Genomic DNA, 15,472 nt, shown 5'->3' with positions numbered 1-15,472 from the left:
CATGCACGCTGACACGGTCGCCAGGTGTACAGTGTTTCCTCCGACACATTGGACACACATCCTTTGGCAGCGATTACAGCTTTGAGTCTTCTTGGGTATGACGCTAAAAGCTTGGAACACCTGTATTTGGTGAGTTTCACTCACTCTTCTCTGCAGACCCTCTCAAGCTCTGTCAGGTTGGATGGGGAGTGTTGCTGCACAGCTATTTTCAGGTCTCTCCAAAGATGTTCGATCGGGTTCAAGTCCAGGCTCTGGCTGGGCCACTCATGGACATTCAAAGACTTGTCCCGAAGCCACTCCTGCGTTGTCTTGGCTGTGTGCTCTGGAGCAGGTTTTCATCAAGGATCTCTGTACTTTGCTCCGTTCATTTTCCCCTCGTTCCTGTCCAGTCCCCCAGTCCCTGCCACTGAAAAACATCCCCCACGGCATGATGCTGCCACCACCATGCTTCACCATAGGGATGGTACCAGGTTTCCTCCAAACGTGACACTTGGTATTCAGGCCAAAGAGTTCAATCTTGGTTTCATCAGATCAGAGAATCTTGTTTCTCATGGTCAGAGTCCTTTAGGCAAACTCCAAGCGGGCTGTCATGTGCCTTTTACTGAGGAGTGGCTTCCGTCTGGCCAATCTACCCTAAAGGCCTGATTGGTGGAGTGCTGCAGAGATGGTTGTCCTTCTGGAAGTTTCTCCCATCTCCACAGAGGAACTCTAGAGCTGTCAGAGTGACCATCGGGTTCTTGGCCACCTCCCTGATCAAGGCCCTTCTCCTCCGATTGCTCAGTTTGGCCAGGCGGCCAGCTCTAGGAAGAGTCTTGGTGGTTCCAGACTTCTTCCATTTAAGAACAAAGGAGGCCACTGTGGTCTTGGGGACCTTCAATGCTGTAGGCATTTTTTGGTACCCTTCCCCAGATTGTGTGCCTCGACACAATCCTGTCTCAGAACTCTACGGACAATTACTTTGACCTCATGGCTTGTTTTCTTCTCTGACATGACCTGTCAATTGCAGGACCTTATATAGACAGGTGTGTGCCTTTCCAAATCAATTGAATTTACCACAGGTGGATTTACCACAATTTACTACAATCAAGTTGTAGAAACATCTGAAGGATGATCAATGGAAACAGGATGCACCTGAGCTCAATTTCGAGTCTCATACCAAAGGGTCTGAATACTTTGGAAACATTTAAAAAAAAAATTTCAAAAAGTAGCTAATTTAAAAAAAAACAATTTTAGAATAAGGCCGTAACGTAACAAAATTTGGAAAAAGTCAAGGGGTCTACATACTTTCCGAAGGCACTGTATGCCCTGTGTGGATATGTCCCGTCTTATCGGAACACAGGCAGCTGAATGTGGGTGTGCTGTAGGTTGTGGTCCAGTAGCTGGGGCATCCCCACCGCCTCATAGCCCCGTCCCAGCATGCGCTCCTTAATGCAGGGTGGGTGGATTTCACTGATCAGGCACTCCAGAGACTGCAGGCTGCTGCTCAAAACAGAGGCGTGGCACAGGCTGGTGCTGGGCAGCCCAAAACAGAGGCCCAGGCTTTGGTCTGTGGCATAGGCCTGGGGGTGAGGGTGGGGGTGGAGCTGGCGGTTGGGGTGATGGTTTGGATGAGGGTGGGAGAGCCCCATGTCTCTGGGCCGGACGATAGAGGAGCCAGGCACCAGCTCCTGAGGGTTGTAACAGTCGCTGTCCGGGGTGACCAGAACACTGTTCCAGGGAGGGGCGAAGTACTGGCCCACAGAGAACTCCCCATGCATGGCAGCACAGTTCAGAGGGGAGGAGCTAACCCGGTCCTGCCCTATCCCTGCTCCTGCCCCGTTAGTGCCTGCACTGAGGGGGTGAGGCCTATAGGAGAGCTGTGCCGAGCAGGCCAAAGGGAGACAAGTCTCTGGAGAGCGGCTGACCACGGCACCTCCCCCGCTGCCCATCCGAGCATTGTTGTATATCCTTAGCGCCCCCTGTTGATAGTGCTGCTGATGTTGTTTGTGCTGCCATGTGCTATAATCCACTCTGTCCAGGTAGCCAGCCTTGGCCATGTCTGCACTCTGGGTGGGCAGCACAGCCCCCGAATATGCCAGACTGCTCTGGGGTGCTATTCCCAGCGTAAAGCCAGAGTCTGAGCAGGCTACAGCGGCCACAGCCTGAAGGGAAGGGCTTGGCTGGGCCCCTCCCCCGTGCTGCAGGGCCTGGCTGTGGGTGTGTCTGTTTATCTGCCTCAGCAGGCTCTGGACGTCCAGGTCCGACTGAGGGGCCAGAGTCTGCCCTACCGGGGTGGGAATGACTGACACAGCCCCAATGATATTAGAGGGTACAGACACATTTGGCCCGTCATGAGGCTTGCAGGAGCCTATGCGGTAGCTCTTCTGCTGCCCGTGTCTGTTGTTACAGAAAAGGTTGTATGGTGCCGCTGCAGTTTGGGCGGGGGAATGTTTAGTCCTCTTGCCCTCAGAGTTTTTCAGCACGCCTTTGACCACGGAGACGGAGGCCTTTACAACACCCAGTAGGCCCTGGTAGCCTCCTGAGTAGGGACTGTAATGCTGGGTGCATGTGGTGTCCAGGCCGTTGACCGTCCTGTTCAGCTGTTTGTGCTGCGGCACTCTAATGTTGGATGGGAAGATCTTGATGGACAGGGGGCTGCTGGCCGTCTTCTGGGCAAAGGCATCCAGCTCTGCAGGGGATGGATACCGGGGGCCATTCATGGAGACCAGCTCACCTGCAACACAAACACAAACACACAAAGAAATGGTTATACTTCCATAAGAGTTCTCTCACACTATGTGCCTGGTTATAAAGTACAAGGACAGGCTTGATGATACTTGCCAGCTGGGACTAAAATAAAAACAATCAATTGACCTTTCCACAAAGGCTGTTCTGCAAAAACCCTCCTCGTGATAAATAATCAAACAAATAAACAAAGCATGTCAGAAGAGAGAACACAATGTCCAAGGAGCAGAGCTGAGACAAGACCAATAGACCAATAAAAACACACTTATTGTAATGTCTCCTCCATTTCCCTTTCACAATCTCCAGTTTCACCCCCCCTCGTCAGGAAGATGAACCGTCGACATCTGCATCTCTTATAAACTCATTTGGGGGAGGGAAACACCTACGGCACTGTTTGATCAGTGCTTTATAAAATTAATTTGGACTTATTTCAACCCAGAATCGGATTACCCTGGGAAATCAGGGAGTGGAGCAGGAGGCAGCGGGGGGAGAGAGAGAAAGCCAATTTTGTCGCAGCGGCTCAAGTGGGATTCATTTGGTGACATTTGGCCATGAAACTACCGTCGGATGTACCCGAGTTAAAAGCTGGAGCGGATGGGACTGGAAGTGAAGAAATTACAGCTGTGCTCATGTGTTTATATTGTTGGCCAATCTAAAACAGAAATGTAAAGCTGTTGCGGTTTCTCATACAGTCTGAGAGCCAATATCCTTGAAAAAAATCTGATGAGAAGAATCATGTTTTTATTCCTTGTAATTTCTCACTGTTACATCTTCAAATTTCACTGATACAAAAAACACTCATGTTTTACCATGTAGCCCTATATCCAACCATCTCCAATGTGACTTGAAGATGAAGATCGCTTTCAAATCTTCCAAGGCTGCCTACCTGTAAAGTAAAAATTCAGCTAGCCTCTTACAGACCTGTATTAACTGCAATGTAAAAGCCTGGAGCTTAAACTGTGAGAAGTCAGGGCACACTGAGAAAGCGCAATCTCCACAGGGAAGGCTATTGAATGGTCTACGGGAAAGCTGAGGGGACAAACCAAGATTGGATTTAAAACACCATTATTCAGGCAATTTCATGGCTGCTTAGCTCACAGCGACAAAGGAGACGCGCAAAAGGCGCTCCATTTAAAAGCAATAAATCACCTGACAGAAATTACCACCGCCCCTCTGAACGACACTTATGGAATTCCTGACATGAAAAGCAAGAGTGCTGAAATTAACCTACTCTATCGTCAGCGAAAATCACTGCCACAGCACACAGAACAAGGCATAGAGAGGCGACAAAGGGAGCGTGAAAAACAAAACACTTCATTTCGTTTTCAATAACAAAACCCATTTGAAGAGGCACTTCAGCCGTGCAAGGGAGAACTCACTTGTTGTGCCCGTTCGGAATTGATTGGGGAGTTAATTTCATTTCAGGCCCACAATGAGCCTCCAACTGTGAAAATGATTCAATCTACAAGATCCATCTCATAAAGGAAATACAATTGGGTGTTTAAAATGGAGGAAAGAGGAGAGGTGGAGTGTTTTATCCATTCAAGCATCTCCCAGTGGAGCCAAGGGAACAGAACAGAACAGAACAGCACCGCAGCAGTGCCAGCAGCAGCCAGAGTGAATTCCACAGAGAAATGCAACAGAGAAAAACACTAGTTATTTATGTATCACTATACACAAGTGGTAAAGAAAACAAGGACATCTGGGAGTGTTAAACAGATGCCTACTCAACCTCTAGACGTCTAAACAACCCTGTGATCCTGCATGAGCATCAAGTCTCTCATTAAGGTGAAAAAACTAATTCAGTAAGGAGAATACTTATTGAAGCGGTGGAGTTACTGCCTGGACTTGTCCAATATGAGCAGAGATTTTCTTTTTCCGTTGCAGAATGTTTTGATACAGTGTGCCACACTGAACAGGACCCTGGAGTGTATAAAGAATGAGCTGCCTTTAACTGCCTTCTGGTCAAAACAGGGCGAGAGTTCATGACCCTTCGACGGGTATAACTAGAATAGATTAGTGCTTTCATGTTCACCTGAAAGCGCTAATCTGCTCTACGTTAATGAGTTGACCTACTTCAGTGATATAATATCTATTATAAACCCAGTAGTTTGGGTCCTGGATGCTGACTGGCTGAAACAGCATTTCAGCCATGTGTAGGCTATGTCAGCAAATATACCACGGATATGACGCAAAGATACTTGTTCACTCTTCTATTTAGGTTGGTAACCAGTTTATAATGGCAATAAGGCACCTCAGGGGTTGTGGTATATGGCCAATATACCATGGCTAAGGGCTGCATCCAGGCACAACGCGAAGAACAGCACTTAGCCGTGGTATATTGGCCATATACAAACGTTTGTGGTCATACACACGTCCTTTAAAAACGCAGGTGCTGGGCTAATAAAGAATACTTGGGAAGAACAGGAAGCCCCGCACACTGTTTATGCTCCCAATTCACCGCTTTATGGACCACACACACACACACACACACACACACACACACACACACACACACACACACACACACACACACACCTCAAGACTTATTGGTTAATTACGGAAAACCACTTCAAGGCATCGTCAGCATCTTCCATCACAACACACCAGCATCAATCAGAAGTACTGTACCACACAAAGAGAGATCTATTCTGCTCCGAATCATTTCTCGCACCCAATTACCACAGCGAGATAAATATTGTGAAACCAATCACGGAGTGTCGTTGGTGCCATCCTTGTTTGGTATGGAGTCAATGTTTTGCCCTGATCCCTCCAGATTGGCTTGGTTTTCCGTAAACACTTCAAAACACTCTGAATGCTAACTCATCTTCAAAGGCCGTCTCGCTCCATAAATCCACAGATTACAGCCCTGTCAGCGGCACAAAGACGCAGTGTGGCCATGCCACCACAGTAACGGGCTCATGTGGCAACACACAGGCCTCTGCTGGTTTGAAAATCACCCGCTCAAATATTAAAGTCACTTATCAATTGAATACCATTGGCAGTGGCAAGAATGGCATATCACAGCAGTTAGGGTGGTTCAAATGAATGTGGAAACCTGGAATTATGTGGATTGCTGTGCTGCTGTGCACCAGGAACTGCCTCAGTGTGAACTCAGTGTTTCGGATCCGAAGAGAAGCTATGCCAGAGAGAGAGCTAAAGTCTATTCCTCTAGTTTCTCTAGAATTTCTCCATCCAGAATTAACCACAGGCACATTCTGGAAATCAAATGAACAATTTTCAGCAGCCTGATCCCATGTATCTGTATGTGAGGAGTTGTGTGTGTGTGTGTGTGTGTGTGTGTGTGTGTGTGTGTGTGTGTGTGTGTGTGTGTGTGTGTGTGTGTGTGTGTGTGTGTGTGTGTGTGTGTAGGCCTAATAGTTAAGGTTTACAATATGTCAAACATAAACTGTGAATGAAAAACAGACTGGTGAGATGATGTACACAGCGTTAAGTATTCTTCACCATGCCACAGTCTTTTGTAACCCTGCACCGAATCCACCCCCGTACAATCCCACACCACGCTTTCAGTCGCGGGAAGCTGGCTAATCTTTTTTCCCATGGTCAAGCTTAATGCAATACCCCACAGATCAGAGTGGAGACCTGGTTGTTTTGGAGCGGTTTGAGTTGATCACTGATTAACAGGCAAAACAAGCCCCTGAGCCAGGGCTAAAAGCTGCAGTTGGAGTGGCTCGTTGAATTTCCAGTTCTACAGAACTGCTCTTCTATCTCACAAAACACCAAGACCAACAAAATAACCTTCACATCTCCCTCCATTACAATGAACATGAAAACCAGTAGTGTAGTCCTATGCTTGGTGATTGTCCTTGTGCAACTATCACAAAAAGATCCTTAGCAGACAAATTTGGAAAAACAGGGCAAGAAGCCCAGAAGTCTAGGTTGCACGAAAGGTATTTGGTGTTAAATTCTTTTAAGATGAAAATGTTTGTTTGATAAACATGATTAATAGCTAATCCTCGCTGGGGACGCGCCACACTGCAGCACTCACGGAGGTTAATTAGTGCCGTTCTCAGAAATCACCAGCAAACACACAAAACACTCATTGCCAAACATCGTGTTACACACCAGTGTTTCACGATGGCAATCCAAAAATAATATCAACACCACTATACACTAACCGTACCTACCTGCCTTACACAGACTGTCCTTGACAACTAGGCAGATTAACACATTAAAAACCTAGGCCTCTGCGTTGCCATGACAACCTCTGGTACGAGCACAGTTGGCCCTAATAAGCCCACTCATTAGGGCCCATGTAATTAATTGACCCTGACTCCATTCAGCTCCTCGCGCCAAGGCACTGTAATTGACTACCCCCCCCTGCTGCTCAGGCAGCGCAAGGACGCTTCGTATCGACTATCTGGACCTGCCTCACGTCCCACACAATACAGCACAATACACTATACAGCTCCACATGGTTACTTTACTTTCCTTTCAATTTGACCGAGGCATACAGTAACTGTTGTGAATGAAAATGAAGTCAGAAACCTCATGCATGCATTCAATATCCATGAGGGGAGTGGGGATCTAGGGCGTCTTCTGGATCTTACAGTAGAGCATCTGAATGGTGTCTAGCTGTGCACAAGTCGGTGCCCTTATAAAGCAGAGGTATTGAGATGCAGCGCCTGCAGCGCTCTTCACCTCTGTATCCATATTAACATGCATTAATATTAATGGCGTCTGAGGTTAGCTGGGTCGAGGCTGAGGCCTCCTCACATAGATCTGGAGTGAGAGTAGAGAGAGGCTGGACAGAGCCCCTGTGTTCCAGTCCTCTGTGTGCAGACCTACATACTCAACTCCACTGAGGTTACAATTCCTGAGCTCCTGACCCTGGCAAACCAGAGGCTCATCAGCCCCAAGACACAGAACGAGAGAAAGACAAAGCTGAAGGCACTGACACACACACACACACACACACACACACACACACACACACACACACACACACACACACACACACACACACACAGAGCCTAGCACTCCATTCAGTCTACCGCTCCCTCGCTCTCATTAGTTAGTCCTCTTCGTCCCGGGTGGGACATAAGGCCGCCCGCTCTCATACACACATGAAGAGAAACTGCACTCATTCAACCCATTAACATCCATCCCTCGCTTTCTCTCTCTCGCTCTCTGTAATCTCTTCATGAGGGGTGTTGGTCGTGGAACAGAATAACCTCAGTGGTGAACACTTAGTTATTTGTGCTTGAAGAGACTCAGGCGGGTAACTCTTTACGCGAGTGTCACTCCCCATTTGTCTCTGTGCCACTCTGCTCAGCAGCCCCGGGGAAAGCAGTGCGCCGCTCTAAAAGAGCCCTCCCGAAAGACAGGCCGGCAGCGTGGGAAAAAGCATTCCCGGCTCTGATCTGCCGTTCAGGCCAAGAGCAGAGCACTCATTAACTTTCATCACATAAACTGTCGCACTCAGTCACTCATACACACTTCCTCATATTTAAGAGATGGGTTGGCATTGTCAGGGATTCCTCTGTGAAACCAAACCACAGACATCCATTAGAATGGTTCGTCTATCTAAATCTGTAACCTCTGAATCCTCTGCGAAAGCTTTTCAACAAAAATCTGCGTGAAAACCACTCTTTCAACACAGAATCCCAATGGGAAAAACATCAACTCAAAAACCTTTTAGAGAACTATTCTGGGTCTAATCAAGTCCAACCAGCAGGCTCCAATCAGTAGAGCAGTTTGTTTCATATGGATGTGCTTGAAATGTCAGGTTAGTGCTGGAGGGAAGGGGGGGATGGATGCTGCTCCACACAGACACCACTGGCATCCCCCCCCCCCGATAGCATATGAACACGTCAGAAGCAGTGACAAAAAAAGCTGTAAAACTAACATTTTCTCAGCCTCATTGCAAAATGTGTAGAATTGTAGGAAATTAGCTGTTTTGTAGTACGCCACTGACACTGACACACACACACACACACACACACACACACACACACACACACACACACACACACACACAGAGCTCCAGGAGGGAGGAATGATTCCTGCAGGTAAACAGGATGTGAAAGGCGCCCGTGGTTCTGCCTGAGGCAAACTAGGTCCTTCTGTTCCAGCATTTAGCAGACAAGTGCTCTACTGATTCCCAATTAATATTTAATAATGAGACAAAAAGGGGTGTTTCACCCCGGGAGAGAGATGAGGGACATGGGGATATGAGATAGGGAAGAGAGACTGCTAGTCTCCCAGAGAGCATTAGTGAAAGGTTTCAATGTGAAGGAAAGCTGGGGGACACACAGGATTTGTTTTCATGGCCCAAATCTGACAAGTGAAGCTAGAGAAATACAATATACATTACAAATCCATCAGCTTGCATTTAGTCCGAATGTCTCCACACAATTACTCATCGGCCTAGAGGTTAATCACTCAGACAATTTATGCATTTTTCATAGGCAATTTATATCACCAAAAAAAAAATGGAATATGTTATTACGTTAGCTATGCGGGGATAGGCACGGCGTGATATGCGGTTTCCCATAAATTCATGTCATAAACTTCCACAGAAATCTGACAGAGCAGTATAAAACACAGTGATTAAACATTATCTCTGAATTGAATCATGGAAATATGATACGTAAACTCATAATGCCCTGTGCTGGTTTCATCAGCCGACAACATATACTCTCATTAAATCTGATAATAATGTGCACTGGCAGTGGGAATAATAAACACGGTCTTTTGAAATCTCTGTTTATGACATGGATAACATGGCTCGCAATCACTTATCAACTGATTAACACATGTGCTTGAGCAAGCATTTTCTTTGATCCAAGTTCAAAAGGAAGATCCTCAATTGGTTAGGGAATGAGGTCATCTCTAGCTTATGTTACATAGGGGAGAGCGGGGTAAGTTGAGCCAAAGGGTTAGTTGAGCCATCCTTTGTTTGTAGGAAACAATACACAAAATGAATCATGTGACCAAATATTTAGGAAGAGGTCATTTCATGGAGACTATGAAGGAAGACATGGGAAAAGTGGTAAACAAACGGATTTTCACAAAGTCAAATGAATTTGATGTGTTATAGGTTTCATGACGCTTGTAACTAAACCGAAGTAGATCGTTTTATTCATCAGTTGGGGTCTCTCTAAGCTACAATATGAGGTCCTAAACCTAGCATGAGTGCATCCTTGTAGCTGTCAATGAAGACAACGAACATGTAACTGTGCGAAAGACAGGCTATGATAGAGTAGCAGAGTCACACAAGGTCTTATCTGATTACATGGAGTCTGAATTTGCTAAACATATTAAGAATCTTGCGGACCATTTTAATGAACTTAGTAGCCTCAAATGCAGAAAACTTGCTTACGAATTGGCATATCAAAACAAAAGCCCTGTTCCAGAAATAAGGGTAAGTGATATTGAACAGAGAAGTCTGAATGAAGGCATACAGTAAAGATAGGAATCATGCATCAACACACATGGAATCATGTAGCAACCCCAAAAAATGTTAAACAATTATATTTTATATTTGAGAATCTTCAAAGTAGCCACCCTTTGCCTCGATGACAGCTTTGCACACTCTTGGCATTCTCTCAACCAGCTGGAATGCATTTCAACTAACAGGTGTGGCTTGTTAAAAGTTAATTTGTGGAATTTCTTTCCTTCTTAATGCGTTTGAGCCAATCAGTTGTGTTGTGACAAGGTAGGGTGGTAACAGAAGATAGCCCTATTTGGTAAAAGACCAAGTCCATATTACGGCAAGAACAGATCAAATAAGCAAAGAGAAATGGCAGTCCATCATTACTTTAAGACATGAAGGCCAGTCAAACCGGAACATTTCAAGAAATTTGAACGTTTCTTCAAGTGCAGTCGCAAAAATCATCAAGCGCTATGATGAAACTGGCTCTCATGAGGACCGCCACAGGAAAGGAAGACCCAGAGTTACCTCTGCTGCAAAGGATAAGTTCATTAGAGTTACCAGCCTCAGAAATTGCAGCCCAAATAAATGCGTCCCAGAGTTCAAGTAAAAAGACACATCTCAATATCAACTGTTCAGAGACTGCGTGAATCAGGCCTTCATGGTCAAATTGTTGCAAAGAAACCACTACTAAAGGGCACCAATAAGAAGAAGAGACTTGTTTGGGCCAAGAAACATGAGCAATGGACATTAGACTGATGGAAATCTGTCCTTTGATCTGATGAGTCCAAATTTGAGATTTTTGGTTCCAACCGCGTGTTTTTGTGAAACGCAGAGTAGGTGAACACATGATCTCCGCATGTGTGGTTCCCACCGTGAAGCATGGTGGTGGTGTGATGGTGCTTTGCTGGTGACACTGTCAGTGATTTATTTAGAATTCAAGGCACACTTAACCAGCATGGCTACCACAGCATTCTGATGCGATAGTCCAACTAACTGCAAACCAGATGGGATGGCGTATCATTTGTTTTTTAACAGGACAATGACCTAACACACCTCCAGGCTGTGTAAGGGCTATTTGACCAAGAAAGAGAGTGATGGAGTGCTGCATCAGATGACCTGGCCTCCACAATCACCCGACCTCAACCCAATTGAGATTGTTCGGGATGAGTTGGACCGCCGAGTGAAGGAAAAGCAGCCAACAAGTGCTCAGCATATGTGGGAACTCCTTGAAGACTGTTGGAAAAGCATTCCAGGTGACTACCTCATGAAGCTGGTTGAGAGAATGCCAAGAGTGTGCAAAGCTGTCATCAAGTCAAAGGGTGGCTACTTGGAAGAATCTCAAATATTTTTTGGTTACTACATGATTCCATATGTGTTATTTCATAGTTTTGATGTCTCCACTATTATTCTACAATGTAGAAAATAGTAAAACTAAACAAAAACCCTTGAATGAATAGGTGTGTCCAAACTTTTGACTGGTACTGTATTTGTTAGAAAGAATAATATATTTTCCTTGACGTAGTGATGCTGAATGTAAAAAAAAACTCAACATACCCCACTCTCCCCTATGTCATTTAGGTCTCAGAGCGAGAGTGGCCATGACAACAGGGTTTTCTTTGACCGCGTGCCAGCCACATAATGCAGCAAAAAGCTGCATAAATAGCAGAGAACACCGGAATAATAAACTGTAAGCACTGTGTGTTTAGAGTTAAAATGGCAGAGCGTGCAAGTATGTGTGAAAGAGGCATACAATAAGGTAAGAAGTGTAAAATAGTTATATTGGCAAAAGTTCAGGGCTGACTAGGACAAGGTGGGGGGGGGGGGGGGGGTGCTAGTATGCCCTTGGCAGGGCAAACTCTCATCATCAGCAACAACAACAACAACCGAGCCAGCCAACATAACAGCGTTCCGCTCCATCATTGATCAGTGCTCTTAAGAATGAAATGAAAGAGTGCAAGATGACTACCTGTGATAAGACCCAGAGGATCCACACAGATCTGAGTGGGAGATATCAACCCTGCATGGTTCTCTTCTGCAGGCCAGACAGCCAGGCAGGCAGCGGTAGATAGGCCAAGGTGAACTTGCCCTTCCTCACCACAGAACAGCCCTGTGGTCTCCTGCTCCGTAGCCCCGCAGGCAGGACTCCACACCTCCGATGCAGCATAGAGACGAGCGGCGTAATTGAAGCCAATCAACTCCATCAGATGGAGGCTCATTGGTACAAATGGTTGCTACAGGAGAGTCTGGTTTACCCGGGTGCAACGCTCTACTTCTCTGAACTAAACTACAGTTGTGTGTGTAAAGTGAAACTTTACTTTCCCCCTAAAAATCTTATACAGGGCTTTCTTTCTCGAAATCCGACTACACAGAGATACAAACACAGCGCCACAAATGAAACAAAATGGGTCTCTGTAGTGAAATGTAGAGTCAGAGGCTGTTGTCAAAAGGAGATGATTGTGGACTACAGGAAAAGGAGGACCGAGCACGCACCCATTCTCATCGACGGGGTTGTAGTGGAACAGGTTGAGAGCTTCAAGTTCCTTGGTGTCCACATCACCATCAAACTATCATGGTCCAAACACACTAAGAGTCGTGAAGAGGGCACGACAAAGCCTATTCCCCCTCAGGAGACTGAAAAGATTTGGCACGGGTCTTCAGATCCTCAAAAGGTTCTACAGCTGCACCATCGAGAGCATCCTGACTGGTTGCGTCACTGCCTGGTATGGCAACTGCTCGGCCTCCAACCGCAAGGCACTACAGAGGGTAGTGCGTACGGCCCAGTACATCACTGGGGCCAAGCTTCCTGCCATCCAGGACCTCTATATCAGGCGGTGTCAGAGAAAAGCCCTAAAAATTGTCATTGTTATTTTCTATTTTTCATTAACACTTTTTTTTAAAGCATTGTTGGTTAAGGGCTTGTAAGTAAGCATTTCACTAAGGTCTACCTACACCTGTTGTATTTGGCGCATGTGACAAATACACATTTGATTTGATTTGTCCTGTGCTGCTGAGAGCAGAGACACGGGGACTCACTTTTTCGTGTGCTGGGCTGCTGCTGCGGCGGAGCATCCAGGATCTTGGGGGTGCATACCAGACGCTGAGATGAGAGGTTCTGCTGCCGTCTCTGTAGGCAGGCTAACATGGCTGCTGCTTTTCTGGGGTTCTACAGCCGCTCGGACCTTGGGGGATCCTGAGAGAGACAGAGAGAAAAAAAAACACATCAGTTAGACTTTTGATCATGTATTAAATTATAAGCAGCTGGCAGCTGAACTGAATGCAAAACCTTTTATCCAATCTTAAGTCAAAGCCCTGAAAGCAAACTGCTACCCATGCTGATGGATGTTTTGCCCCTCAGGAGTTTCCTGTGCTCGCTCTCTTTCCTTTTAAGCCCTAAATTTAAAAAAAAAAAAAATCCCACTCGGGTCTGTAACACCATATTCAAACTCAGCAACCCCCCCTTCGAACTACAGAGGCTACACATCTAAGAATGTAATATCACTTAACATCAAGTCAACTTCCCCCACTCTGCTCAGATGCTATGATGGGTCTTTTCTGTTCTCCATCTTACTCTGTTGCAAATAACACAGCGCATTTACAAGGCCTGTTGTTGCTGTCGGCTGTATCCTTTACCCAGTCACTAGCCTGGAGCTCAGGAAGTCTAAAATGTCTATGAATTGATGCTGATCTAGATCAGGAGTGAAAAGCCAAAAGTAGCCCTTTCCCCCAAATGGCTTCAGCACACACAAGGATACACTCCCCTCCATATGTACAGTGCCTTCAGAAAGTATTCAAACCCCTTTACTTTTTCCACATTTTGTTGTTAGCCTACAGCCTGGATTTAAAATGTATTACATTGAGAGTGTCCATGATCTACACACAATACCCCATAATGTCAAAGTGGAATTTTGTTTGTAGAACATTTTAGAAATTAATCAAAAATGTAAATGGCTTAAGTCAATAAGTACTCAACCCCTTTGTTATGGCAAGCCTAAATAAGTTCAGGAATATAAATGTGCGTAAAAAATTGCATAATAAGTTGAATGGACTCATTTTGTGTTCATTAATAGTAGTTAAATGATTTTTGAATGACTGTATCTCACACATACAATGATCTGTAAGGTCCCTCAAATTGAGTAGTGAATTTCAAGCACTGATTCAACCACAAAGACAAGTGAGGATGTGTACAAATAAAAAAAGCAGACACTGAATTTCCCTTTGAGCATGGTGAAGTTATTAATTATACTGTGGATGGTGTATCAATACACCCAGTCACTACAAAGATACAGGTGTCCTTCCTAACTCAGTTGCCGGAGGGGAAGGAAACTGCTTAGGGATTTCACCATGAGGACAATGGTGATTTTAAAACAGTTACAGAGTTTAATGGCTGTGATATCAGAAAACTGAGGATGGATCAACAACATTGTAGTTACTCCACAATACTCACCTAAATGACAGAGTGAAAAGAAAGAAGCCTGTACAAAATAAAAAAATATTCCAAAACACACATTCTGTTTGCAACAAGGAACTTAAGTAATACTGTAGAAAATGTGGCAAAGAAAGTACATTTTTGTCCTAAATACAAAGCATTGTTTGGGGCAAATCCAACACATCACCGAGTACCACTTCATATTTTCAGGAATGGTGGTGGCTGCATCATGCTATTAGTATTCTTATCATCGGCAAGGACTAGGGAGTTTTCTTTGTAAAAAAAATGTAAATATAAATGTAATACAGCCATAAGCACAGGCAAAATCCTAGAGGAAAAGCTGGTTCAGTCAGCTTTCCAACAGACACAGAGAAAATTCAACTTTCAGCCAGACAATAACCTAAAACACAAGGCCAAATCTACACTGGAGTTGCTTACCAAGATGACATTGAATGTTTCTGAGTGGCCTAGTTAAAAAGATTTGACTTAAATCTATGCCAAGACTTGAAAATGGTCATCTAGCACTACCTAGCATAGTGGTTAGAGCGTTGGGCCAGTAACCGAAAGGTTGCTAGATCGAATCCCCGAGCTGACATGGTAAACAGCTGTCGTTCTGCCCCTGAACAAGGCAGTTAATCCACTGTTCCCTGTTAGGTCGTCATTGTAAATAAGCATTTTTTCTTAACTGACTTGCCTAGTTAAATAAAGAAAATAAAGTCAACTTGATAGCGCTTGAAGAACTTTCAAAAGAATAATTGCCAAATATTGTACAATCCAGGTGTGCAAAGACTTACCCAAAAATACTCTGTAATCGCCATCAAAGGTGCTTCTGCAAAGTATTGACTCAGGGGTGTGAATACTTATGTAAATTAGATATCTGTATTTATTTTTCAATACATTTGCAAAAATGTCTAAAAACATGT

At 45.1% G+C, this 15,472-nt stretch overlaps 1 protein-coding gene across 2 annotated transcripts in view; it reads right to left on the bottom strand.

Annotated features, from left to right (window-relative positions):
• Positions 1-727: 727 nt before the first annotated feature.
• Positions 728-15,472, bottom strand: part of LOC106564165 (protein FAM222A) — a 38,324-nt gene continuing 23,579 nt past the window's right edge. Inside the window, exons 2-3 of one of the 2 annotated variants that reach the window (XM_014130205.2) lie at positions 13,157-13,313; positions 728-2,713 (exon numbers count right to left, since the gene is read on the bottom strand). In XM_014130205.2, the coding sequence (XP_013985680.1) occupies positions 1,326-2,713; positions 13,157-13,265 (1,497 nt within the window). In that variant the 5' untranslated portion in view covers positions 13,266-13,313 and the 3' untranslated portion in view covers positions 728-1,325. The remainder of the gene's footprint in view (positions 2,714-13,156; positions 13,314-15,472) is intronic. The other variant, XM_014130195.2, reaches the window with a different exon arrangement.

Source organism: Salmo salar, chromosome ssa01 (genome assembly GCF_905237065.1).
Source record: "Salmo salar chromosome ssa01, Ssal_v3.1, whole genome shotgun sequence".
NCBI lineage: Eukaryota > Metazoa > Chordata > Actinopteri > Salmoniformes > Salmonidae > Salmo > Salmo salar.
The sequence above is the reverse complement of the archived record's forward strand: the minus strand, read 5'-3'. Positions and strand labels throughout refer to the sequence as shown.